This window comes from Hibiscus syriacus, unplaced genomic scaffold, assembly GCF_006381635.1.
Source record: "Hibiscus syriacus cultivar Baekdansim isolate YM2019G1 unplaced genomic scaffold, ASM638163v2 tig00111506_pilon, whole genome shotgun sequence".
Lineage (NCBI taxonomy): Eukaryota > Viridiplantae > Streptophyta > Magnoliopsida > Malvales > Malvaceae > Hibiscus > Hibiscus syriacus.
Genome location: NW_024063109.1, coordinates 76,140 through 91,599, shown reverse-complemented (window position 1 = coordinate 91,599; position 15,460 = coordinate 76,140). Strand labels below are relative to the sequence as shown.

General features: G+C 32.8%; 1 protein-coding gene and 2 pseudogenes across 1 annotated transcript; all 3 read left to right on the top strand.

Moving 5' to 3' along the window:
- The first annotated feature begins 1,126 nt into the window (after positions 1-1,126).
- LOC120164336 lies at positions 1,127-3,978 on the top strand (annotated as a pseudogene).
- Positions 3,979-7,865: 3,887 nt separating this feature from the next.
- On the top strand, positions 7,866-8,788 carry LOC120164198. Its single transcript, XM_039173956.1, has 2 exons — positions 7,866-8,090; positions 8,183-8,788. The coding sequence occupies exons 1-2, from the start codon at positions 8,025-8,027 to the stop codon at positions 8,786-8,788; spliced, it is 672 nt and encodes a 223-aa protein (XP_039029887.1). The 5' UTR covers positions 7,866-8,024.
- Positions 8,789-12,843: 4,055 nt separating this feature from the next.
- LOC120164230 lies at positions 12,844-14,545 on the top strand (annotated as a pseudogene).
- The last annotated feature ends 915 nt before the right edge of the window (positions 14,546-15,460 follow it).

The window sequence follows — 15,460 nt, the reverse complement described above, 5'->3', positions numbered from 1 at the left end:
CATAACAATTACACTAACGTGTAATTATAAAGAATTAACATTGGATATGTTTGATTTAACATAAAAATCAATATGTGGGTTGATCCAGCCGACCCGTAATGGGCTAAAAGAGAGCAGGAAATGGACAAAACTGAAGGGATGGGTGAAAATGAACATCCCCTAACTCTTGTCCAATGACCAAAAGTTTCAATGGATGGTTTCTAATCTCTGTTAACAGCTCATATTACTGTCATTGTTAATTTGGTATTTGATCAGTAGTCCACGACGGTCCAATGCTGTAATCATTATCTTATACTTTTCAACATCTACAAAATTGTCACCACATATTGCTTAGCCCACTCATCTGTTACATTATGGATTAAAAAAAATCACGACGCACGTGGTCCTCACCAGTCACCACCTATACGTTTTCAACTACTCAGCTATGCTCTCGTAAGCTGCGCGAATGTCTTCTCTAAACAAATAGGAAAACCAACAAAAATGTTGTAGGCTGTTTAGTTTTCCAATATAGAGACTAATTTTTTTTATTTCTCTCATAAAATCAAGAATATTCAAGAACGTGTCTGCTACTTGTTAAGGGACTAATGATAAGGGAAGTATTTGGCTTGGTTCGTTCATTTTTTAATAAAAGATTAATTTAATTATACTTTACAATTTTTTAAAATTAAAACACAAACCAAATAGTATAGAAATAATGGTTTTCAGTTCAATTTGGTTTTACAATTTCTGACAGTAAATATATAAATTTAAACTCAAATCCAAATAAAGTAAATTTAAAATTTAAACTAGATGTAAATATATAAGTTCAAATATATAAAAAATATTTTAATTTTAATATTTTATTATTTAAATTTATCTTATAATAAATTCAAATGAAACTAAAATTGATGTATAAATTTATCCTTTTACAAAATTATGAAACTAAGATGGGTGTTTTTCTGGCAACCGACAGAAAGAGTTGCATATTTTTTTTTGTTTTGAATATTCAAAATAATGAAATTATTCAATTTTTGTGTTTAGACAAAAAATACGTTGGCATAATTTACTGTTTAAATTCACATAAGTGTTGACTGATGTGGGCTTACCTTTACCGACCAAAACAGCAGCCTGCAGCATTTTCCTCATTAACTCAAATCAAAACTCAAAGCCAAATATCTACAACAAATTCGAATCTCACTCTGAAACCTGTTTTTCCCACTCTCTTCTCTCTCACCTTCCAATTTTCTTTCCATCCAAACATGTCCCTCCTCCTCCTCTTTCTGCTCTCCATCCTCCCTTTCTCCTTATCTTCGCCAACTGAGCGTGAACTTCTCCTCCAGATCAAAGCCTCATTGGACCCAGACAGTCGCTTCTTGTCATCCTGGACGCCTTATTCCGACCCATGTAGCGCCGCTTCATTCGACGGGGTCGCATGCAACGGAGAGGGCCGAGTGGTCAACATTTCGCTGCAAGGAAAAGGTCTCTCCGGTCAAATACCGGCGGCTCTGGGTGGACTCAAGAGCTTGACCGGTTTGTACCTGCATTTCAACACGTTGAGTGGGGAGATACCCAAGGAGATTGCTACTCTCACTCAACTCACTGATTTGTATCTCAATGTCAATAACTTGTCCGGCGAGATTCCTCCACATGTTGGCAACATGACTAATCTTCAAGGTACTTAAAAAATAACTTTCTATTTTTTATATATTCTTACGCTTTGGAGGTTTAAAAAGTTGAAGTCTTTGGCAACTTTGCGTTATGTTAATTTTTTGTTTTCTAATAGCCGAAAAAGTTACATTTATAAAGTTATAATCTTTGATTCATGCTTTTCTTCTTTTTGGTGTTTCAAAAGTGCAGTAAACATCTTTAGATCTGTTTCCTTATGCAGATATGAGTTTGTTTGTAGGTTCCATATATATTATAAAGTATTTGATAGAAAATTTTCATGATATTAACATTAACCAACCGTGAAACAATTCTGGGTTCCTCTGGTTGCAGTTTTTCAGCTGTGTTACAATAGGTTGAGTGGGGGTTTACCAACACAGTTAGGATCTTTACACAAGCTTACTGTCCTTGCATTGCAATATAATGGACTAACTGGTGCAATCCCTGCAAGTTGGGAGATTTGGAGATGTTAACAAGGCTGAACTTGAGCTTTAATAATCTTTTCGGTTCGGTTCCGGTGAAGTTAGCCAATGCTCCTATGTTGAAAGTGTTAGACATCCACAATAACACCTTATCTGGCAATGTCCCACCAGGTACTCTCACTATTTGATGTTGTACACTCATCCTTAAACTTGTTGTCCTGTTTTCATGTGTTTAATCAGTATTTGTGGATGAAATGCAGCTTTGAAGAGACTGAATGCTGGGTTCCGATATGAAAACAATCTGGGCCTGTGTGGTGTTGGGTTCCCTAGCCTGAAAGGTTGTGCAGAATCAAGTAAGATATATGGAAATAGTCCCGAACCGTTCAAACCCACTGGCCTTAACGGGAAGAATATACCGGAGTCTGCTGATTTACAACCTGATTGCAGCAAAACTAACTGTTCAAGGCCATCTGAAAGTACGAAAATCGGTGTAGTAGTCTGGCATTGTTGGTGTTTTTCTTGTGCTGACAGTTGCTGCACTTTTCACTTATGCTTGGTACCGTCGGAGAAAACAGAGAATCGGGAGTGCTTTTGATGCATCAGATAGTCGGCTTAGCACAGACCAGGTCAAGGAGGTGAACAGAAGAAGTGCCTCGCCCCTAATTAGTTTAGAGTATTCTAGTGGCTGGGACCCCTTAGACAAAGGTAGGAGTGGGAATGGGTTTTCCCAGGAAGTTTTCGAGAGCTTTGTGTTCAATTTAGAGGAAGTAGAGCGTGCGACTCAGTGTTTCTCAGAGGCAAATTTGCTGGGGAAGAGTAATTTCTCAGCCATATATAAGGGTTCCTTGAGAGATAGTTCTGCAGTTGTAGTAAAATGCATAGCCAAAACAAGTTGCAAGTCTGATGAATCTGAGTTTCTACAAGGTCTTAAGATATTGACTTCGTTGAAACACGAAATCTAGTGAGATTTAGAGGCTTTTGTTGTTCAAAGGGCAGAGGGGAGTGCTTTCTCGTCTATGATTATGTCCACAGTGGAAATCTGTTGCAGTATCTTGATGTAAAGCAGGGCTGTGGAAAGGTTATCGAATGGTCCACTAGAATTTCGATCATTTATGGAATTGCTAAAGGTCAGTCGTCTTAAACATTTGACTTCTTTATGTAAAATTTTCAATTAAATGAGCTTGATAATGGTGGGAAAATGAATTTTTATTCCTACTCTGGGATTCTGATGATCTTAAACAGGTATAAGGTATCTGCATGAAAGCAAAGGAAGCAAACCGGCACTGGCTCACCAATATATCTGCTGAGAAAGTTCTTATAGACAATCGATCTAATCCCTTACTCTCGGATTCTGGTCTGCACAAACTCCTTGCAGATGACATTGTCTTCTCCACTCTCAAGGCCAGTGCTGCAATGGGATACCTTGCTCCAGAGTACACTACAACAGGCCGTTTCACCGAAAAGAGTGATGTTTATGCATTTGGTATGATTGTATTTCAGATACTTAGCGGAAAGCAAAAAATCACCCAACTGATCCGGCATGCTGCCGAGACATGCAGAGTCGAAGATCTCATTGACATGAATCTTGACGGAAAGTACTCAGATTCCGAGGCAACAAAACTCGGCAGGATCGCATTGCTTTGCACCCACGAATCTCCTTACCACAGGCCATCCATAGACAATGTGATACAAGAATTAGGTGGATTAATGAGCAGTTCATGAAAATTCTCAAGGGTTATTGCCTCGATTCGGCTATTACTAACCTCTGGTTAATGCCATAACTGAAGCTGCACTTTCATAAATCTAGACTGACAGCAATGTGCTTTACTAAGGACTTGAACTCTCTAAATGTATCAAAGTTTTTCATGTATTGCATCATTTCGGTTGTAATTGGATGTCAAAAGAATTAGTTAAAATGCAACAATGCTGACTTTTTTTTAGTGGTTTTCTCAGTTCTTTGCTTCTATAGTTAGAGGTGAGAAAAAGCTTACAAATAGGTTAAAGGATGTAGAATTTAAGGGATAAGACAGTTCTGGGGGCTGCTTTCTTTTTTTCGGTATGCACAATTTGGCAAGTAAGACAAATGGTGGAATATTTTTCAATTTTACTCTCATTCCCCAGCACGTGAAATCGTGGAAAATGACCCAAAGAGGACAATGAGAGGCAGCAGAAATGGCCAACTAGCTTAAGGACAGGTAATGAGTCGAAAGAATGATAACAAAGCCACCCCCACTACATAATGTTAAGACTCATGCTGTTTTCTGCAAATTACGGCAGGCCCTTTGCACAGTCGTATTGTGATTGGACAATCATAAAATGGTGATGAGAAATTACAGCTGGAAACCCTTCCCGGACCAGGGATTGATCTCCATGGGTATATTGAAATCAGATTTACCCAAGCCATCAACTTACTAATTCTAACCAACCAAGCCCATTTGAATTTTGTAAATATTGTAATTAGAGGGTGGGCGAAACTCTACTAAATTGTTTTTTGAATTTTTTGACTCGATTTGATGTTAAAAAATTTGACTAGACTTGTAATTTTATAAACTCGACTTGAATAAAATTTCAAATTTAAGTCGAGTTATAAAATTGAACTCTAGTATTTCAAAAAATTTAGTAATTAACAGAATGATTATATAAAACCGTTTAAATTTAAATCAAATAGTATCATAACATTATAAATATTTACAATTAAATTTAAAACGAAGCTCAAACAACTCGATTTGACTTAAAAAAATTTAAATAAAATTTAAGCTATAAAATAATACTCATCAAAATGAATAACTCAAAATATTTTTACTCGATAAAATAACCAGCCTAACATGAAATTATACCTTGAAAATAGCCAGCCTAACTCGTTACATTGGCATGTATTTTTATCTCGATAGTTTTATTTTTTAAAATCCACGTAAGTATTTTAATAAGAATAGCCAACAGTATTAACCAAATGATATCAAAAGTTAAATATATAAAATTAAAGTGTAAGAACTAAAATGTAAAATTAAGTATAATAAAACACTAAAACTGTGGTTTGACCAAAAAAAATGGCAGTACGGTACTGAATAATTTGAAGGTGATCTACATTATACATTTATTATTCTAAAAAGGTTTGAGAGCATGGTCTAAAATTTGTGACAAATAGAATTTGTCTTTTTCTGTGTTTTGTTGTCTTTTCGGTTCCAAAATTTTGTCTTGACTAATTAGGATCGACTTATGTCGCATATCTGATTTTAATAAATTAGATTTTAAGCAGAAATTTTCTACATACACAATGACTTAAACTCTAGGTCTTTTTCAAGTGATATCAAATTGTTTATCACTTGAACCAACCACTGGTGGTAATAGAACTCGATTTTTGAATCACACTGATTATCACTTTTTAAAATCAGACTCCCGTTGGTAATAAATTAATTTGAATATTTCATTTTTAAAAAAAATTATAATTTATTCTAAATATGAACTTGTGAATAATAAAATTAACTTGATATTTTCAACCGTAAGTGAAGAGTAATTATCCACTTATTTTATTCAACACTTTTCTTTTAAACTTTTTTTTAATGTTACCATTAAAAAATTGAAAGCTGATCATTTAAATCTTTATAAAATAGAAGAATGAAAGTAATTTTTTAAAATAATATATTAAACACACCCTAAGCTTGAAATGTCTGCTTCAGTTTCCAAGCATATGATACCATCTGGTAAACCAACCTTTGTATTATTTAAAATTACATAAATATATATGCTTCGTCAACAATCAACATGATACGTTAGTCAGCCCAAAACGGGTTTTATTAAATTTGATGAAGAAAAATGGAGTTATACCGCAAGTACTGACCTAGGAACGTCCTTGTCATGACATATTGTATCAATCTATAATACCGCCAACTTGTCCCCTACAAAAGTATAGTATATCAATTTGTGTACAAATATAATAATTATGATGATCATGCTTAGATTCATTTTTTAGATTTAGAAGCTTATAGTTATAATATCCTACTCGTCAATCAATAAAATAATTTAAATAAAATGTTGATATATTTAATTATTTTAATAGTACGAGGTGATTATAAAATAATATATATTTAAAATATTTAATTTATTATTATCAACACATATATATTTACTAACGTAATTACTCGAATATGAATCTATAAAAATATTCTTTTTTTTATAATTGAGATCATGCAATAGATTTTGTTTAAGGCTTTTTACATGCATGTGTTTGTGTAGTACATAGATTTCAGCCGATTAAGTTGTACTATAAGAGCTCTTATGACTCGTATCTATAAATGATAATATCAACCTTCAACATACACTATTTTAATGGTAACAATGATTAAACACGAGTAAAAGCATATATCCGGTTGGTTCAATTTTTATATATAAATATTTATTAAATCGTTAAAAATATAATAAATAAAATTAGTTTTATTCTTAAAATTGAAATAAAAAATCAAAATAACTTAAAAAAATTACTATTATTGTTATTATTAAAATCATTACGATTTATTAATAAATTTTAAAAAAAATTATCATTGTTAAATTAAACATTTATAAATAATTTAGATTGAATTATTTCATAATTGATGCTTTATTATTTTTAATAAAATTAAAATTTTTATTTAGATTTTTCCCGAAATTAGATTATTTACCACAAATATGCAATGGTTGATCCTTTTGTTATAGGTACTTTCCAGAAAGATAAACAATTATCCCTTAATTATTAAGGTTACTTGATTCGTACTCTTGATGGATTTGAACTTTCAATTTTAAAGAATTTCCCGGATCTCAAAATTTAATCTGAGTAATATTTAAATTTGGATCTCTAAATCAATTGAGAAGCTAGGATATATATATATATATACAAAAAAAAAGTATACACAGTTGAAGTTTCCGTGCGTACCTATACAACGGACAAAGGGTTGGAGGAAGAGGAAGACTTCAATTAATAGGGTGTTTTTTCTCTCTCTCTTTAAAAATGTTTGAACCAGTGGAGGATGCATTAAGCCCCCTAGGGGCCAAATGCATCTCATTATTTTGGAAAAGTAGTTTAATTTAACTTAATATGTTAACGAAAAAAGAAAAAAATTATAATTTTTGCATACTCATTATTTTTAAGAAAAAAAAAATTAAAATTTTGAACCTCATTCTTAAATTTCTGGATCCGTCACTGGTTTGAACCACTGTGAGCAATAAATATGATTATAGTTTTGCTGGGCAAAGCATATTCCAGCTCATTTACTTAATTAAAATCCTTATCTCTGTCTCCAAAATTAATATTGTTCATTACCATACTAATAAACATCTCTGTCCAATCCGACCAATAAAAACAATTGTAACTTGCTTTTATTTACACAAAAACTTTGTTATACTTATTTTATGGGTGGTTTTCTTTGAAACCAAACCTAAACAATACTTGTTGACTGAATCCCAAATTAGTTAATATTAATATTGTCGTAATATATGGAAAAATAAAATTTATTAAAAAATATAACAATTAACAGTAATGCTGTATAAGAGTTGACAAAATTAGATTAGATAAGTACGAACTCGCACTGATTGTACAAGGTCCACCCTCGTCTGCTTGAAAAGAACATTTCTTTTTTTTTTTGTTTTTGTTAAGCAAGAAGAAAATTAAGATGATTAGTAATATATATTTGCATAACTATCAATGTTATTTTGTTTAAAATTCTGATGTCAATAACATCTATAATTAATCACTAGTAATCTTTCTGACGAAAAGTTAATACTTTTTTTTAAGTGTCGGAAAGATTGGTAGGGGTGCTTATCGGTTATCATCTCAAAGCTTAAACACCTTTTAAAAATATCTCTGTTTCTTTTTTGCAAAGGCAATGTCAACGTTCGCCTTTCTTCTCAACGCTGCAACCATTTAAAACCCAACCTAATAGCTCCACCTCGATCAAAAATAAAATTGAAGAGGAAATTCAAGCCATAATGATCCAGATGGTTTGGTCTCAAGAAATAGCTTCAAAAGCTTATGTAGATACTGTTAAAGCACTGGTAGTGGTAACCTTTCGTTTTTCATACCCTTTTCTACTTATACTTCTAATTCTTTTTTGTTTTGACAGCGATTTCGTTTTCTGAGTTTGCAGTGTCCAAAAAGTTTCAAAGAACCGGGGGTGTCGGAGTTCCTATCAGCCATGGCCGCCGGCTGGAACTCGAAGCTGATCGTGGAGTCATGGTCATACGGTGGTCCCATAGCAACCAGCGTTGGCCTTGCCGTAGCAGCCCTTCACACGTGCGGAAGACACGTCTGCGTAGTCCCGGATGAGCGGTCGAGATTGGGCTACGTCGAGGCCATGAAGGAAGCCTGGACGATGTCGTCATCGACTGCGGTGATCGTCGGAGAAGCGGAGGAAGTGATGGAAGGGCTCCACGGCGTTGATTTCCTGGTTGTGGACTTAAATCGGAAGGATTTCGGTAGGGTTTTGAGGTACGCTAAATTGAGTCACAAAGGTGCAGTTTTGGCATGCAGGAGCAGGAGCGCACGTCATGAGGGAATTTCTGGGTTTAGATGGCATGGATTGCTTGAGAAAGGAACACGTGTCGTGAGATCTGTATTCTTGCCGGTTGGGCAGGGGTTACATATTGCTCATGTAGGGGCTAGCAGTGGGGCCGTGGGATCCAAGAAGAGTCCTAGCCGTTGGATTGAACTCATCGATCAACAATCAGGAGAGAAACATGTTTTTCGAGGCTAGAAAAGCAAGCCTTTGTAAATAGCTATGAATATCACAATGTATTTTTGTATGAATTTAAATCAACTCGGGTATCTTTTGGTGTATACTATTCTTATAATTTTTATTCATATTGATAAGATACATAACTTTAGGAGATAAATTTAATAATATGTTAAGTTATAAAAAAGAATAATGATAAAATTATTTAAAAAAATGATGATAAATTTAATAAATTTGTTTTGATGGTGTTAAAATAAAAAAAATATAGAGAATTTTCATCATTTTATTCCTCAACTTCAACCGTTTACGGTCAAGTCACTAAACTATATATAAACATGCATTCTAATAGCTCTAAAACATAACTAGTTAGAAATATAACAATAAAACTAACTTCTAATTTCTAACACTTCTCTTGGAGGGTGAAAAAATATCCTTTACCCCTAACTTGGATATTAAATAATCATTCTGATATGAACTCAAAGCTTTTGTGAAAATATCTACTAGTTGTTCTGCTATAGGTATGAACTTTGTAAAGATAAAGCATTCTTCAATCTTTTCTCTAATAAAATAACAGTCGACTTTTATGTATTTTGTTCTCTCATGGTAAATGGGTTAGTTGCTATTTAGAGAGCAACTTTACTGTCATAGTGTAACATAATTGGTTGTTTTCTATCAATACCAAGATCCAATAACAATTCATTCAGCCATACTAATTCTGCTAAAGCTACAACCATTCTCCTATATTCTGCTGCTGTGGAAGACCTTGCCACAATATGTTGTTTCTTTGATTTTCATGAAATTAACGAATTGCTAAGCTTAACATAAAAGCCTGAAACTAGCCTCCTTGTCACTGGATAAGATGTCCAATCCGAATCAATAAGAAACTAATTCACAGTTGTTCTTGACATCAAACAATATACCTTTTCCAGGATTTTTCTTGATATACTTTACAAATCTCAAAGTAGAATCCAAATGAGATTTCTTGGGCTGACTGCATAAATTGGCTTAGGTTATGCACATCAAATGTCATGTCAAGTCTTGTGAGTGTAAGGTAGATGAGCCTACCAATAAGTTCTTTAGGAATAAGATCATGTTACACATAATGTAATTTTAGTTTTACATAGATTTAATATTATTGGATGATTTAATAGATGATTGAGATTAACAGTAGGAAATGAAAATTTATTCACTGGGAAAAACAATGAGTCAATCTCAACCATCTATTTTCACTAATCAAACGATACTAAATCTATGTAAAACTAAATGAAAATATATGGCTGAGATTGATTCCTTATTTTTTTTTCAGTGAATATCTTCTCATTTCTTACTATTAATATCAACCATCTATTTTCACTCATCCAACGATTCTAAATCTGTATAAAACTAAATAGTTTTACATTGTGTATATGGGTTATGATCCACTTACACAGTGTAAAACTATTTAGTTTTATACATATTTAGGACTGTTAGATTAGTGAAAATAGATGGTTGAAATTAACTCATTGTTTTTTTTCCAGTGAATATCTTCTCATTTTCTACTATTAATCTATGTCATATATTTTTACTCATCCAGCGATCTTAAATCTATATAAAACTAAAGTTTTACATTTGTGTAACATGATCCTATCCCTATATATATATATATATTAGCTCATTCAAAACTCCATGGACAAAGTGAAAGATAAGATGAGGGTATATTTGGGCTTTAGCCAGTGTAACCCAACTCTGGAGCGATACCAAATGGCATTAAAATCCATTCAAAACCCTACTCCCCAGTTTACTATCGAGAAAGGAAACGTGTCAAATTATGGTCCTTTTAAATCATTTCTAATACTTTATCATTACTTTTATCCTTCTTTAGTAAAATCTGTTAAGTATTCGGTTAAAAATTAACTTCGAGAACAACTGAACAAACCCCCTTACTCATCAATCATCATGCTAACATTGATCTTTTATCTTGATAGCTTTTCTCCCTTTAGTTAATGGTATTAATTTTTTGACTAATAAATAACATTTTAAAAATAGATAGAAAATAATGACCAAATAGTTTCAATGGATTAAAAGTTACATAAATAGAACTCATAAAACAGTCTTTGTAATTAACGGAAGTGTTATTCTTCTTTGAGGTATTGAGTTTAAACAGATGTATCCAGAGGGCGTGCGTACCTTATAAATGATTAATAAAGATTATGAACTAATATTATTTTTGTAATAACCTCATGCTATTAAGAATAAAGCTATTCTGTAAACGAACAATAGACAACTTTTAACTTGTATTAGAACAAGACGAAGAAATTTAAGTTTGGATTTTATACGATTTCCCTTTGAAAAGGATTAGATATTCTAATACATCATGCTCAAAAGTCTTAACTCATTTAGTATTGGGAAACTGCAGTTGAATTACTCTTCTCTGTTTACACAATGAAAACGTAGATATTCTCATATGGATTTCAACTACCCTTTTTTAGCATTTAGCAGTTGGGTGTTGGTAGGCAAAAAAATTATTCTTAAACCACTCTAATTAATAGGTTGGGTGGTATCAACCAAATTATAACCTTTGGCATTTTCTGGGCTTCACATTAAGATTTTTCCCAAAATGTATATTGAAATTAATAGATTCGAACATTTGTATCTGCAGTTTATATGTATATCGTCAATAGTCAAATTTGTTTTCAATAATAGAAAAATATTTTAGGTAATATTATCATTATTTAATTTATTGTTGATTAATTTGAATTGAATTTTATAAAAGCTTATCAATAACGATCCTCTTATTCTAATTTTATCTATTCATGACGTCATACTTTGAACTCCTGATATTTGATTAAGAGATCTATACTTTATTTCACTAGAGTAACTGATAATTAGTGAAAAATTTAATGTATTTAATTATATATTTTCATTATAATTTAATGTTTACTTCAAATAAATATCACTTTTGAAAAATCCAAAGAAATATGCATTAATAATATTATGTTTTTTTCTTCTAATTTGATCATTTATCATTAAAAAATTAGCAGCGATGCTGACCTAGTTTTTAACATAATTTTCTCTTTTTTCATCAACAATTTATGTGTCATTTTTTAAAATTAGCTTTAGTTAAGTTAATAAAGTGATAATATTTAAAATTATATCATTATTTTATTAGTCGAATAAATTTGAAAAAAATGTGCTACCTGCATTAAGAAAATTTAAATTTAAATTTAAATTCAAACGCTAAACTTATATTTAAGTTAAACCATGATACCATCTCAAAATTATATCAAAATACTATTGGGATGGATTGAACTTGACTCCTGAAAAAAAATTTAATATTTAACCACAAGTCATATAATTTTTATATTTCTAACCAAACTAATATTTAGTTTAATCATGGATGTTAATAAGGAGAGAGAAAAAGATGTAAAAAAAATTATATTGACATTGACGTTAACTTTGAATAGTCGGTGATCAAAATAAAAAATATAATGTTAATTATAATTTTATAAAAATCAGTGAAAAAAATAAAATTTAGTAATAATTTGATTTTTAATATTATAATTAACCCTTATTATTTTAAAAAATAAATTAAATATCTAACCCCACCTCCTTACATAACAAAGAAAGTAATGTAATTTTCTCCGATAATATATATTATAAATATTAAATTAAATTAAACTATTCACCTTTCATTTACATCATAAAGTTTTAATTTAATTATATTATATTACTTAACTTTTATTATTAATGAAATAAGTCACTTGTATTAATATTGTTAAATAATTTAAATAATCACGTACCAAACGATCTCAGTGGTAAAAGATAGCACTTACACCATAATAATAATAATAATAATAATAATAATAATAATAATAATAATAATAATAATTAAACTGATGTTAAACATATATTAAATATAAGTGTTAATTTAAGTTTTTTTCATAAGAATTATTTAACAATGTTAATATAAGTGATTTAATTTATTAATAATAAAATGAAATAATATAATTTAATTACATTAAGGATGATCTAAATGAATGTTAAAATTAAATTTAGTGTGTAAATTACCCTAATTTTCTCCATATAAGAGATCTTCGCTAAATTGCAAATTTTCAACACATAAACCAAACCCAAAGTTTCTTTTGATATCAATGGAACTTCTATTGCCAAATTCTGTAAACTCAACCCCCTTAACAACTTTAGGCTTCCTGGAGAGAGCTGCCGTCGCCTACAGCGACTCTCCTTCCGTCGTCTACAATAATGTTTCCTACACATGGTCGCAAACCCACCGTCGATGTCTCCAGATGGCGTCGTCTTTGACATCCCTCGGCGTACAACGAGGCCAAGTGGTTTCAGTTGTTGCCCCCAATGTCCCTTCCATGTACGAGCTCCAGTTTGCTGTCCCCATGTCCGGAGCTGTCATTAATAACATCAATACTCGCCTTGATTCCAACACTTTGTCGACACTCTTACAACACAGTGAATCCAAGCTTGTTTTTGTGGATCACCAGTCTAGTTCGCTTATTCTTGAGGCAATCTCGTTGTTTCCGAGGAACACAAAGCCCCCACAACTGGTCCTCATTGACGACGAGATGGAGTCATCAGGAAGCAAAAGCCTATCGTCAACCGTTGATTTTCTTGATCATTACGAGGGGATATTGGAAGATGGTGATCCAAAATTCAAGTGGGTAAGGCCTAAGAGTGAGTGGGATCCAATGGTGTTAAACTACACATCAGGCACAACATCTTGTCCCAAAGGTGTGAGCTTAAGCCATAGGGCTACTTTCATAATCACCATGAATGCTTTGGTTGATTGGTCGGTTCCAAATCAACCTGTTTATTTATGGACTTTACCCATTTTCCATGCTAATGGGTGGAGTTTCCCTTGGGGAATGGCCGCCGTAGGAGGGACCAATATTTGCCTCCGAAAAGTTGACCCTCCATTGATTTACCATTTGATTAGAAAACATAAGGTGACTCATATGTGTAGTTCTCAACATGCTATCAAATTCACGAGACTTTGAGCCATTGGACCACCCTGTCCAAATTCTAACCGCTGGTTCACCCCCACCAGCACCAGTCCTATCCAGAACCGAGTCAATGGGCTTTGAGGTGAGTCATGGTTACGGGTTAACCGAAACAGGAGGAATCGTTGTCTCATGTGTGTGGAAAAAGGAGTGGAACAAACTTCCATCAACAGAAAGAGCCAGGCTAAAGTCAAGACAAGGAGTTAACACCGTCGCTTTAGCAGAAGCCGATGTTTTGGATCCCGAGACGGGGGAAAGTGTGAAACATGATGGGAAAACAGTTGGCGAGGTTGTTTTACGAGGTGGGTCTGTCATGTTAGGGTATCTCAAAGACACTGAAGGGACGTCCAAATGCATGCGTGAAAATAGGTGGTTTTACACCGGAGACGTCGGTGTAATTCACCCAGATGGTTATTTGGAAATCAAGGATCGATCCAAGGATATAATTATAAGCGGTGGGGAAAATATAAGCAGCCCCGAAGTTGAGTCGGTGTTGTATTCACATCCTGCGGTTAATGAGGCAGCGGTGGTGGCTAAGCCTAATAAATTTTGGGGTGAAACGCCGTGTGCGTTTGTTAGTTTGAAGAAGGATGGTGAGTTGACTCGGATACCGAGTGAGACGGAGATTATACTGTATTGTAGGGATAAGTTGCCGCATTATATGGTGCCCAAGACGGTGGTGTTCCAAAAGGAGCTCCCCAAGACATCTTCGGGGAAAGTACAAAAATTCATTCTCAGGGAAATTGCTAAGGCTATGAGTTGAATTGACTCGGTTTGGTGTTGTGATCAATTTATTTTACGTGTAGTGTCAACATTTTGTTCAATAATTGGTGCACGGTGGTTAAAAGTCTTAAATAATAATATAAATTGGTATAGAAAGAAATACTCTATCTGATATATTAATCAATTGGAAACAAGTTGAAGCTTGTAACTACAAAGTTTTCTTAAGACAAATTTTTGACGACTCCTATGGTGCTTGAGATCGTTAGTCGTCTAGCTCACAAGATACAACAACTAGATGATTAGATATAGTTGCACATCTGCAGAGATCACGAACCCTTCGACTATCACCGAAAACTAGAGAAGAAAAAATAATTCTTTTTAAATTGTGTTTAACGTAATAGGTTTACACGATATTTATAGAGTTTTACATCAGAGAATAATTGAAAATAATATATTCTAAAAATTAAGGTCATTAATAAGTATTCAAATAAATTCAGAAGGAAGCCATTAATATTGTATTTAATCGAATATATTCTAAAAATTAAGGTCATTAATAAGTATTCAAATAAATTCAGAAGAAAGCCATTAATATTGTATTTAATCGAATATATATTTGTGAACTGCAAGATATACTATATTAATATTCAAATTTAAGGAAATCATAGTATATCCTATTAATTCAGAATATTCAAAAGATATGATACATTTATGGGGGGGGGGGGGAAATTAATTCATAATGGGTAAAATAACCACAAGCCCTGACCTATCCGAACATTCGCGTCGCCCACATTGTGCAGGTACATCCTGAACCCCGATGAGTTCAACAAGCTTTGATTTGCACCCCTCTTACGCCTGCGTGCAATGTACAATTTCAATTCAAGTCATTAATAACCAGTAAGTGGGTTGGTGTTATATAAACTATCCCCGTACATATGAGATACCGTTGTAAAGTTCTCATATAATA

Coding starts and splice junctions, on each gene's coding strand:
- LOC120164198 (XM_039173956.1), top strand. CDS start 8,025: ATGATCCAGATGGTTTGGTCTCAAGAAATAGCTTCAAAAGCTTATGTA. Junction 8,091..8,182: donor TAGATACTGTTAAAGCACTG/GTAGTGGTAACC, acceptor CTGAGTTTGCAG/TGTCCAAAAAGTTTCAAAGA.